General features: G+C 33.0%; 5 protein-coding genes across 10 annotated transcripts in view; 3 read left to right on the plus strand and 2 right to left on the minus strand.

Annotated features, from left to right (window-relative positions):
• LOC108975586 (DNA polymerase alpha subunit B) overlaps positions 1-2,663 on the minus strand; it is a 135,643-nt gene extending 132,980 nt beyond the window's left edge. The window contains exons 1-2 of the mRNA XM_018944162.1: positions 2,452-2,663; positions 1,992-2,377 (exon numbers count right to left, since the gene is read on the minus strand). Coding sequence (XP_018799707.1) covers positions 1,992-2,377; positions 2,452-2,521 — 456 coding nt within the window. The 5' untranslated portion in view covers positions 2,522-2,663. The remainder of the gene's footprint in view (positions 1-1,991; positions 2,378-2,451) is intronic.
• Positions 2,664-2,888: 225 nt separating this feature from the next.
• On the plus strand, positions 2,889-4,793 carry LOC108975599 (optic atrophy 3 protein homolog). 3 transcript variants are annotated; one of them, XM_018944190.1, is made up of 6 exons: positions 2,889-3,067; positions 3,127-3,286; positions 3,363-3,505; positions 3,990-4,170; positions 4,236-4,378; positions 4,500-4,793. In XM_018944190.1, exons 1-6 carry the CDS (start codon positions 2,926-2,928, stop codon positions 4,580-4,582), a joined length of 852 nt encoding a protein of 283 aa, XP_018799735.1. In that variant the 5' UTR covers positions 2,889-2,925; the 3' UTR covers positions 4,583-4,793. The 3 variants fall into 3 exon arrangements, with proteins under 3 accessions (XP_018799735.1, XP_018799736.1, XP_018799737.1); XM_018944191.1 differs by having other exon boundaries at positions 3,990-4,158; XM_018944192.1 differs by having other exon boundaries at positions 4,504-4,601.
• A 284-nt stretch (positions 4,794-5,077) lies between these two features.
• LOC108975600 lies at positions 5,078-6,995 on the plus strand. Its single transcript, XM_018944194.1, has 3 exons — positions 5,078-5,354; positions 6,294-6,390; positions 6,453-6,995. The coding sequence occupies exons 1-3, from the start codon at positions 5,238-5,240 to the stop codon at positions 6,845-6,847; spliced, it is 609 nt and encodes a 202-aa protein (XP_018799739.1). The 5' UTR covers positions 5,078-5,237; the 3' UTR covers positions 6,848-6,995.
• Positions 6,870-8,723, minus strand: LOC108975598 (dimethyladenosine transferase 2, mitochondrial). 2 transcript variants are annotated; one of them, XM_018944189.1, is made up of 6 exons: positions 8,430-8,723; positions 8,184-8,363; positions 7,971-8,110; positions 7,756-7,917; positions 7,543-7,697; positions 6,870-7,484 (listed from the first exon to the last, which is right to left on the minus strand). In XM_018944189.1, the coding sequence occupies exons 1-6, from the start codon at positions 8,641-8,643 to the stop codon at positions 7,049-7,051; spliced, it is 1,287 nt and encodes a 428-aa protein (XP_018799734.1). In that variant the 5' UTR covers positions 8,644-8,723; the 3' UTR covers positions 6,870-7,048. The 2 variants fall into 2 exon arrangements, with proteins under 2 accessions (XP_018799734.1, XP_018799733.1); XM_018944188.1 differs by having other exon boundaries at positions 8,184-8,723.
• A 537-nt stretch (positions 8,724-9,260) lies between these two features.
• LOC108975588 (serine-rich adhesin for platelets) overlaps positions 9,261-12,373 on the plus strand; it is a 57,968-nt gene continuing 54,855 nt past the window's right edge. For 2 of the 3 annotated variants that reach the window (XM_018944163.1, XM_018944165.1), the window contains exon 1: positions 9,261-10,427. In XM_018944163.1, coding sequence (XP_018799708.1) covers positions 10,406-10,427 — 22 coding nt within the window. In that variant the 5' untranslated portion in view covers positions 9,261-10,405. The remainder of the gene's footprint in view (positions 10,428-12,373) is intronic. The other variant, XM_018944164.1, reaches the window with a different exon arrangement.

Genomic DNA, 12,373 nt, shown 5'->3' on the forward strand with positions numbered 1-12,373 from the left:
TGCATATACATACATATGTATATATGTATATATGCTGTCTCTTATACACATCTATAACAGAATCATAAAACTGATTTATGTATCTTGATAGCTGACAGACTTATGTATACATGTAAACACATCCATATTATATAACGAATGTAAGTGCGTAAAGAGATTAGGATGGAAATTCTTCATACTCATATGAGCTCATGATAGTAACCCTTAACGCATACAAATTTTGCAATATTGTTGTTATATTGTATATGCTTATGCTTAAAAATAAGAAATTTGAAATTACATCACTATATTTGCAATAGGAAAAATTGTGTTTGGCATAATTTCGGGAAACCACGGTGCTAAAAGCCCTCCGTAGTGCATAACTAAGTACTAGTTTCAGCTCAGAATTACTTCTCAGGAAATATTAAAGAATAAAGTAGTTTTATACATGATTGGTGATGTTATTAATAATGCGAGCCTAGAAGTATGCAATGTAAGACCGCAATATGATTTTTTTTTGCGTTATGCGCATGGAAAGCCAGACGTAGAGTAAAATTATTTAGTGCGACATATTAAGAATTATTGATTTAAGACYTCATTAAATTAAGTTTCTTCAAAAGCAACTGTTTTTTAAGAAATTTCGTGTCAATATGAACACGTCGTATCCATGCCATAGATATTGATAATTGCTAAAATATATTGTATGTATGTATGTAAGCATTTTATTCACACTCTGCGCATATAACTATTTACATCTATGTAATTTTATGTGCATACATATGCAAATATACGAACTACATGTTGTAAGTCGCCGTGTTTGTGTAATTGCAAATTACAAATTAATGTCTGTCAAACTGCTTAACAAGCTTAAATCTGCGCAACACGCTAACTCTCACGTACAAAAACAACACAATGCTAGTAGCATGTCAGTAGATTATAGGGAACCACCAATTCACAGAACAAAACATATAAATAAAATATATGTATGTATGTAGGAAACGCGAAATAATTCGCCACGACGAAGACGACTTACACGTAAACTGGAGCTGGCTTTGTGGCTGTGGCTTTTGTATTGTGAGAGATGTTAAGCATAACGAAAGAGAAATGGGAAACAGCTACGGCAATTGCAATAAATGTCAATGTAGCAGCTCGTTCGTTGCACATTTGCAATTGCCAAAAATAGTGGAATGGTTAATAAACGYAAAACCAAAAAGTGCACTGTAAAACGGTAACCAGCAGCGTGAAAGGTACGCGATGCCGCCTTGCAGTTGTGATTTCACATTAACATGCATATACATACATATGTATATATRTATATATGTGTGTACATACAGCAACTTGGGTTGTGCTGGTGGCATTTAGCGTCGCTGTTGTTATAAGTRAACAAATAGAAATAAGTGTACGCAAAAGGAGCATTTTATCGCAGATTAGAGGCAAATGCCCATTTTGCTAAAGAAAGGTCAATAAAAATGGGCAGTTGAGCTTCTTTTTTGGACTGTAGCGCGGTCACAATTCTTACTTGTTTTCTGCGAAATTGATTTGGCGCACATTGTTTTTTTCACGCTTTTTTGTTTTGGTAACATTGCTTGTTATGTCCACATTATAGGTGCAGTGTACGTTTTAGCCGTTTGGCTAKCCTGCAGCTTTTTCGTTATTTGGATGTGAAATGCAAATACTGAGATTCCCACGAATACTAACGGTTCATGTGTAGGATCTATTTTAATCATGTATTTATTTGAGCGTTGTTTTGCTATGGACCAGCAGGAGATGCTGACTTACAAGGAAAAATAAACGTGTTGTAAGTTTGGCTCATGTTGGGTAGTGAAATTCGTTCGCTCGTTTCGATTACAAATACATAATACAGCGAATACTTTTTATACACGTATTGACTTTATGGCGCATCTTATAAGCACCGAAAAAGAAATGCTGTCAACACAATTGCATTTATTATTACAGTATCCTGCTTGTTAGTTTTAGTGTAAAATTAATTTTAAACATTTATCAGCACTTACCTTCGGTTTTGGTGTATGGCAAATGTTGTAGGAGCCTAACATTTGTTCGTCATCGTGGAGATCTTGGCTAGCACTRTTTGCATCGCCACCACCAACATCATAGTCATCAATTACAGCACTATCTTTTACGCCATATATAGCTAGTGGATTCGAGTCTACGGACGGTGCGTATATTGTATTTGTGCTTGACGTAGCGTAACTGACGCGCTTGCGATTAGCCTGTGCCAACTCTTTGTCACGCTTTGCCTGAAACACTTTACGCTCAAATTCTGTTAAATTTTCCACTGATGGCTCGGCACCATTTAGATTTGATATGCTAAAAGCCATCCACTGTTCCACGAATTCAGCAGCGTCATCCAAACAGTAGCTGGCACACAGTTCCAACGCTGTTGTATATGGAGTTAAATAAAAATAGTAATATTAGCAGTGCTGAGCATGTGCTAATAAGAATTTAACTCACATTTTGTGATTACATCTTCGTTGGCCTCTACACCCATTTCTTCGAATTGTTGCTTGATTTCCACATCCATATTATACTAATTTTTATTATTTGCGGTATTCAGTGTTATAAACAAATACAAAGTTGACAAAAATATAAYGTCGACGAATTGTATAAACACAATTGTTTTCCTAATTCACTGATTTTGTTTATTTCAATTGTCAAATAGCAGGGGAATTTCGCGCCAAAAACACAGCTGTTCGATGTCATATTGCTAAAGCTATATTGACAGCGACATCTCTGTATTCGTAGCCGAGTTAACATTAACATCAATTTCAAAATGAAATTTRTGATAAATATTCGTTTTTTTTCTTTTCTTTTGGATAGATTTAATTGTACATACTACATAAGTTATTGTCAAAACTATGAGCTTACAACAGCTCATACAACTACAGAAATTATTATTGTTTTGTTTTTAATTTCTAAACAATTGCAATGGCTTTGATGACGTTACGAATATTGCGTATGTCCATGATCGTTGTCAAGGAATTTACACAACCTGTTAAAAAATTGTTTGTAAATATCGCGCAACGCAATACATTTTTTCGCAAATATATTATAAAACCTCCCGCCCGTGGTATGTAAATACATAAGAATATTTATCCAGTTCTCATTCATTGCTTTTTGAATTACAAGGATACTATTGGTGTGAGAAATCTCTCCATAAGCTCATATCTAAAGATACGCAATTGGAACAACTAACCGAAGAAGGAACCATTGATTTAGGTGCAGCAATATGGGCGGAGATAGTCGTTTTTTTAGGATGCTCAAAAGTTTTACTTGTGGAAACGAATAAGTAAAGAAATAATTTTTTTTTTATACAAACATAGTAGACAGATTGAATTGAAAATTTACATTTTCTTATTATTTAGGCAAATAAAGCAGAAAGAAATGGCAGAAGAAGAATTAATTAAACGGGAACGAAATATAAATGAGTCGGTGGAAATTTTGCAGAATATGTTAAATTTACAGGTTATTTATATTGAACAAATAATAGTCGCCCTTGAAGAACTTGGTAAGTTTTAATTTAATATATGTATGTAAATATGTAAGTGCATATCTTAAAATTCTGACTCCGCCTGATTCTATAATAGGAAAACCAATCAAACGTATTCCGTTTACGCCAAGATAAAACATTAACCTCAAAATTAAACAAAAACCAAAATATTGCTCGCGTCTCTAAKAAAGAATTACACATACCTAAGGAGTTCTTATTTTATATACACATTCGGTAAACTTCTCAATATTTAAAGAGTATTTTGTTCTTAAAATTTCGATCGTTAACTTATTTGGAAAAAATGGTGTTAATTACATTACCAATTTTAAAGTTGTGTTTGCTGGGTATGCGGCAACTRTCACGTCCAATTAGTAATTTCGTACGTAAGGAAGCAAAAAAAAGCGAAATATTTCGGAAATACATTTGTATACCACCCGCTCAGTGTGAGTAATTGCAGTAAAATCCTATGTATGCGAAATATAAAATAATCTCTCTTTGGCAGGTTTTCACTGGTGTGAAGTTACGCTAAAGATGTTGCTATTGAACTTAGGTCGACCGGTGAAGGTGGTGCCACTCAACGAAACAATGGCACTTGAATTGGGCGCTGAACTATTGGGTGAATTAATTGTATTCTCAGTTGCCGCTGCGGGTTTGATTTTTGAAACGAAGAGGTATATACATACGTACGTAGTTATAGTTTAACAGTTGATTGATAATTTTTCGATTGTACAACTATTATATATCTAAGGCAAGCTAAGAAAAGAGATTTTGAAATGAAAAGTGTGAATATCCATAGTATTGATCTAATTGAAGCAACAAAGGTATTAGAATACCGACAGCAGAAGCAAAAAATGTATATTCAGGAGATCGCACAAGCTTTGGCCGAACTAAGTGAGTATGTCAATTGTAGTACAAACACGAAAGAAYGTTACTTCAGTTGCAATGAAGTTAGCATATCGTTTACAATCAAAAAGCTTCCATACATATTAAAACTTTTTTTTATTTACTACAGATAGTCCCATCAATATAAACGAATTGGAAAAACGAAAAACTGTGCAAGAAAATAACGACAAACTATTTGAATATATGCTATGAATATGAATAAAACCAAAAATCCTCTTTATATAGTCGTATGTATAATAAATTATAGTAAATTTAAAATTCCCTTTTGTTTGCTGTTGTTTTTGCGGTAAWTCACATCAAAGAGTCGAGAATTACGTAAATTAAGAACTCTTTAGAGAAGTGAGTCACAGATTAGAAGCTGCTCCCAAATGTCTATAATTTTTTCATAATGAAAAAAATTAATTGTATGTACATTCTTTGCTATGCATAATATTTTCATATGGTAATAAACTCAATAATCCAAAGACTCAAGTTCTGTACAAATAACACTTCGCTGATTAACAAGTTTTTGCTCTTAGCGTGTTGCTCAGCTCGGCTTTGCTTATTGTGCGGACTGATTTGTCTTTTTGTTATCTCTCTCTCGACGCGCATCCAATTGGGGGGATCTTTTTAGATTGAAGCTGTATAATTTCATTTGCTTTATTCTCTGGATGTAATGCTGACTTTCGCCAAACTTCGAGTTTGTTTATCAACGAGCGTCGTGTAGTGCAGACGATTTAAAGCCAAACAAACTCGTTTACAGTGTTTCATGCACTTTTGTTAACTAATTTCGTGTATCGATAGCACATTTCGACAATTTTGCGAAATATTCACCTTAATTTTATAAAGAAAATATTCAATAAAGAAAATGAAAAGCGCCATATTTGTTTTTGTATTTTGCGCTGCTACAGTGATCACACATACCTCTACAGAGGTAGTATATCCAGAACCAATTCTATTGGAAAAGGAGAAGTCAAACGCGGCAGTGAGTATGAATTGATGTTTTATAATTAATTAGTAGTATCCGTGATATACATACATATCTACAATACAATACAAAGCTTATATTCGGGCGTTCATATACATATGTATGTATGAATGTACTATCTTGYATTTGTGTACAATATGCATATTGTTTAATTGATGCGTGATCGGTGAATAATGTAAGGAAGGTGATAAAAATAATACAAGTGAGAAAACAAGGAAAAAATTCTAAACTCTAATACCAAAAGTTTCCATGCAAGAACCAGATTTTGATCGATCTGTTTGTATGACAGCTGTGTGATATACTGACCCGATCGCAAMAATTTGTTTGGAGATTATAGCWTTGGAAAATAATTCATGTTAAATTTCGCGAAGATGTATTGTCAAATAAAAAAGTTGTTTATGCAAAGTGTAGATTTTCATTAAACGATTTGTATGGCAGCCAAATGCTATAAAGGCAGTTTCCACAAATGAACGGCTTCTCGGAGAGAAAAGTACATATGCRAATTTCAGAGCGWTATCTCAAAAACTGAGGTTCTAGTTCGTTTTTTTTATAGGATTTTTAAAATTTACTTCTGGAAGTTAAGAACTTCGTGGCAAACTTAACAAAYCTGAAACTGATCAGGGTATAATAGAATCATATGAGGTCTTGATTGTTTGCAACAGCAATCAATACCTTAGAAAACCTTACGAAATTTTCCTAATTAAATTTAATTCATTACACATCTAAAAACCACACACGAGACTRGCTTTTCCAATTACATATTAAAATTGTTGCCCTTAATGTGCACCARATTGGAATAACCCTAAAGCATGCTGATAAGAATCTATTTCTAAATATTATTACATAGAAACACAACAACATGATTATTTATAAGAATTTAAGTTTCTTCGAAATCTAACAGAAAGCATTACTTAACGAGATTTTCTTTTTTAAAAGGGGCGCATTCCGCACTACTCTCCATCCCGCTGTAAGTCTAATGAGCTGCTTTACCCGGGCGATCATGCTGATGACTGGATTTGCGACTGTGCACCAGGTAAGATAAAATCGCTCTTAGCATTCAATTATCAATCTAAATGCAAATACTTTTTTTCTTAGGTGCATTATACTATCCCGACTCGGATTCCTGTCATCCCGCCTTCCGGCGTGGTCCTTGTGAAGCCGAGCACATGCTTATTTTGGCACACAATGCAGTTTTACCCCAATGCATAAAGAATGATTGTAAAGTAGATGGTTTGGTGAAAATTAATAATGTCTGCTATCAGATTGGCGGTTCTGCGCCATGTCCAAATGCTCAATTGTCGTACGTGCTAGGTGTAAATACCTCGACATTGATGTTGGATTGCATAAAGTTGTCGATTTCTGTGAAGACGCGCGTAAGCTTACTGGATGATGATGAACCGGATTATGACCTGAGCAAAGTTGATTTGTGTGCGCGTGGCTCGCAACGATCGATAGAAGGCACTTGTACGCCCAGCGYTAAAACAGAGTGAAATCCTGATAGAATGCCACGAATTTACAATAATAAAAAGTAGTGTATTTTTTTATATACTCTTCACACAATAATAGTTTATAGTTACTTCATGTGTACAAAATTTGACCTTTTCTTTAAAACTGAACTAAACAATAATATTAATTCAACATAATTTACTTTTAATTACAACTCTATACATGATTTTCAATATAACCTCAAATTAATTTGATACTGCAGCATTAAGCTTACTTTTCTTAAGCGCTTTGGTTTGACCGCTTTCAGTTTCAGTTACTTTCACATCTTCAAAAGCTGTCTCCTCATTTGGCAAATCATCCTCTTCGGTTATGGCCATGTTTTCATCCGCGGCTGCTTCCAGTTTTAACAAAGTGTTTTCCAGWGATGCCACGAATACACTTTCACTATATTCGGGCCATTTTCGAAATTGTGTGAATAATGTCAGCATTTGACTTGCAGATAGATCACCGAATTGTGTGTAAATGTTCATATTCGGATAAAAATTCCGATTGCTCATGGTGGTGCAACGTGTTGAGTATTGCGGCAGTTCTACATCATCCTCATCTGGATAAAGAKGCTTTAATGTTTCTGAAGGCAAGTTCTTAATTATTAGACGTGGTCCACAGCCTGGTACCCATTTTCTAAAACAAAAATTCTTCACGTTTATTACTCTAGTAATATAGTATACACCTAACTTACTCTAGATTTGGTATTATCCGATTCCGACGGCTAACACAGTTCTGCTTGACAAAGTACCAAAGTGGTTGCAGGTCTTCGATCGGACAAAGATCAAAGAAGTTTTGACGTGGTACTATTCGTACCAAATATAARTACTCGGGATTAATAGATTGCACCTGTAGCATTAAAATTGAAAAATTCAATCCATATACCATATGAGTTTTTATTATTTACCTTTCTAAGACGACTACCTTTAATGGGCTTATGTTCGATTTGATTTGGYAGAAAATGCTCACGTGGTAACTTCGCGATGAAGCGGTATTCAAAGAGCATTTGAAAAAGCATGGATATTGATCTATATATCATATAGCCCACATCATTATTGCAGGTCAAATGCTGTAAGATAGCTTTTAGTAGTAGCGTTAAATAAATATAGTGAACAGACTCACTATGTAGATGGGCGGTGGTACTGCAAGAAACATTTCCATYCGTCCCCAGCTGAACATACCATTTTGAAAAATGATAGAATTCACAAGATGTTTAAAGAAATTGTAACAGCCCACGGCACCAAACAACAAAGCGCTGGGATCTATTAATATTTAGCAATAAAAATATTTATATGTATATTTKGTTTTTGTAGTGATAAAATTTGTACAATCTACCTTCATTGTGTTCGCGTTTTGGCAAATCAGATAACATATCCGCAACTCGGGTGCCATTATCCATTCTGTCTTGAAATGACAACTTCCATAAACTCGTCAAATCATTGTGCTTCACTTTTACACGTTCCGGGTAGAGTGCATGAAAATCATGTAGCCCAGGAAGAAAATGCTCCATCGCCTCTATGAGTATAATTTTTTTTAAACGGTCATCACGATTCAGTAGTTTGCGTGTAAATAAACCAATACCCGGATTCATTTCAATAGCGGTATCACATTTGGTTTGTTGCATAAAAGGCTGAATGGCATTGTCTATTTGTTCAACCAATTGGTCATCCGCTATATAGAAATGCGCCGGAATTTTGTGCCTTTTGTTGAATAATTTCTCTGGAAACAAATTCGCGTGTCGGGAATTTTTGTGTACGAAACGTCGTATATGAAACATTATTTCAGTAAGCGCCATTTGCAGTTTTTTAGAATATATTTATTATAAATGCATGTGTTCTATGCAAAACAAAGWGAAATTAAAAGCGTATGGAAATAAACAATATTTACGAATGGTCCTGAAAATAAAATCGCCAAAACCGGACATTTGGTGTGCAGTACGACATCTACTGAGCGTTAGTTGGGTTGATGAAAATTATATATGCACAATTTTTAACGCAACAAAATAAATTTCCTTGAAGAGTTTACATTAGTTTTAATAAAAATTAGTTCATATTAATGCAAAAAAAAACATTTTTTTTATTAGAAAAATCATAAACATTAACAAAACTAAGGGAATATTTTGTTTTGCCTAATTGCAGAGTTGTTTTTAAAAGTTCCTAAAATAACATATTAAGTAAGGTAAAATTGTAAAGTTATTCATCGAAAAAAAATAAATAAAAACCATCTAAATTACTACTAATATTATATGATTATTTTATTATAAAAATAATTTTGCACAAAATAATTTTGAAATATTTTAAGTACATTTTTCAAAAGAAGTTGCAGACTAAAAGAACTTAAAAACACAACCCTGCTTGAAGAGTGGTAGGAGAGAACGTAAAGTGTTAATACGTTCTCCCCATAAACTACAAACGAAAAAGACTTCGAACGTCGAATTGTAGTGTTAGCGGAAAAATAAACTCAATGCACTTTTCAATACAACTTTAAAAAATAGTGAATTAAAATAAGTTGTGAAAATTAGATACGTGCAAAAGTTACTTAAAGTGTTAAATAATTAATTAATCTTTATTTCAAACCAGTGGGTAAAGCATAAAGTAAATAATTTAGTGAAAAAATAATACGGCTTGTGATCGAAGTATGAAAGAAGGTGTGAAAATCAATAACAAAGCAAAATCAGGAAAAAGTGCATTTCTACTGGAGCGAATTGGTTAGTTGTTACAATTGGATAKTGTTTATTTCAAAGCAATACGGTCAGTGTTAGTTCATAACTAATTGGAAAATATTAAATCCTAATAGAAATGTTCAAAGTGTGTAGCTAATAAAAGCCTTCGATGTGCGGGATAAGTCAAGATTAGCTAACGCGTTTTTTCAATCCGGTACGGGCGTTGGTATGAGTATTCTTTTAATGAGAACAACCAGTCCGTGAGTTTGGTTATTTCATTGTGTTTCAACAATACTTTTGTTGTTTTTCACAATGTTCGTTGCGTCCCGGCTTCTGTGATGTGAATTAATTATTTTTCATTTCCCCTATGTATTTGAATGAATTGTATAAACGTCTAATGACGGTGCTTTGTTGCGTTGCATTGTAATGTTTTCCAGCTAAAGAAACGCAGATATTACCATTACTTTATAATTTCTATTAGAAGTTAAAAAAAGCGAAAAGCACAATTTATGTAATAAACAAAAAGCCAACAAAATCAAAGTGATTTGACCAAAGCGTCACAGTCTTAAAAGCAAAACTAAATAAGTTCAAAGCAGAACCACCAACTTGTTTTGCTTATTGGACGAACAAATGAAGTGGTGATTCATTGTCGTATAGTCAACTACTACGAACGTTTGTATTATTCATGCGCTACGAAACTGGGTAAAAAACAGGCACTGTGTCAACCAATAACAAAAACGGGTAGTGGTCTACTATATTGTGGTCCGGTATATTTTATACAATATTACGACATAAAACAACAAACTTTTGCAAGATTCTGGTTTGCGGCCACTTCTTTTGATTTCTGTGTGTAAACTCACTACTGTAAAGACTTCAGTTGCCACATTCATACAATATGGACGTTGCATCGCGAGGAGGTAAGTGTTAAGATCATGTCTCACACAATGAAAGCCTTTCTATATTCAAGTTAATTATAAATTATAGTACTGGAAAAGTTTATATGCGTATGTATTTTATAACTTAAAAACCGGTTTATTTAAAGTCGTTTTCATTTATTCCCAAATTAAAAATTTTGAATTTGTCAACTGAATGAAGATGCTTTTTTAGAGATAATATTTTTTTTTTTTGTCAAATAATATTTATTGTTGCGCAATTTAGTGGTGGGTAMTTAATACATACATACATATATAAAAATTAATAATCTATGCTTCCTTTAGGTAATTTTAAGCAATGTTTGATATGTATAACTTTTAAATTTGGATTTTTTGTATTATTGTAGCTGCTGAAAATGTGTTCCTCAAACAAGTTTGCAATAAATTCCAAAGATATTTTCCTCAATAAAATTTTATAAATTTTGTTGGATCATCGGCGACTAAAAAATTTTAAGTGGTTATTGTATTAATATATCAATATCTATTTCAATGCATAATCACTACAAATATRTTCACTTCAATCGTTGACCTAAATATGTCAATATATTGGTCAAAGTGTTTCTATTTTGGCTAAACACCTACGTACATACATACCTTTGTACGTTTAAATGGCAACTGTTGTGCCACAAACAAGTTTTTGTTTATTTGTAAATTCGGTCAGATGTCATATCCATTTGTATGCAAATACATATCCATACATAATATATGATATGTGGACAAGTAGATGTACATTTGCAAGCATGCAATGATTTTTGAAGCAACTGTGCGCGCCCAAATGCATATGAATCAACTACATAATTGCAAAATATTGACGCAATAAAATCTGTGAACATGTTGTTGACTTCGATTGCGATTATGATGTACACATTATGCATTTATTTGTAATTTTATACTTAGACACACGTATGAAAGTAAACAATAAATAAAATGTAAACAAGAAAATATGTAACTGTTGTTGTATTTAAAAAAAATATAGTTTTATAAAATTGAATATTATTTTTATTCGAAAATCACGTACGGAATACGCTATTCCAAAAATTTTATAAATTTAAAAATTGTTTCATCAAGTGGTTTAAATTTTATAACCATATTAATTAACATTTGGGGTCTTTGGGTCTAACCTTTATATACAGGTCAAGGTCTGCCACAGTAACGATTTTTTACATTTCCAACAACAAAATATATCAAGCAGTTCACGCCAACCTAATATTTTCTATTTACCTTGATTTTAATCGAAGTTTTTTAGCTAGTAACTTATATWTCCTGCTTGAGTTGCTTAAAAAAATATTTGTTTTATCATCAGCAGTTTTAAGTAATGAAATAAGTTCTTTTCTTTCGCCTTGACGAATAGTCAAGGTAGGTAAGACCTCACATCATATCTTATCAACAATACTTAGGCTGATAAATAAAAATAAGTATGAACACAGGCAAAAATAAAAAATTAAATTTATAAGCATACATACATTTAGTATGTAATACACATATTTATGTTATCTTATAAAGCCCTCACATCATTTCATTTACAAAAGATGACGATAAGGTAACACCGCTAATTTGACCATTCCAACGACAGTCGGGTCTACGTAACCCGGATTTTTATCCGGCCAAGGACTGTCAACTCGGCAGAATTCTGCCGCTACAACAATAACAACAACAACCGATAATTTGACAGTTTGTTACTCTTTTGTTAATGTTGAATAAATATAATTGAACAATAAGTTAAATATTGAATTAAAGGTATTTTTGCATTATATTATATACATAATAGGGGTATTCGCTTGCAAGATTGCAGATTGCAAAAATACTATACCGAAATATACAAAGGGCACGAGAKCACCCATTGCAGAATGTAGTGATATATGAACGGCTGATTCGATCAATTTATTGTGAATGACTATTATGCATGGCTATTGTGAATTGGCGTACCTTCT

The sequence above is a fragment of the Bactrocera latifrons genome, unplaced genomic scaffold (assembly GCF_001853355.1).
Source record: "Bactrocera latifrons isolate USDA-ARS-PBARC rearing strain unplaced genomic scaffold, ASM185335v1 scaffold_67, whole genome shotgun sequence".
In the NCBI taxonomy this organism is placed as follows: Eukaryota; Metazoa; Arthropoda; class Insecta; order Diptera; family Tephritidae; genus Bactrocera; species Bactrocera latifrons.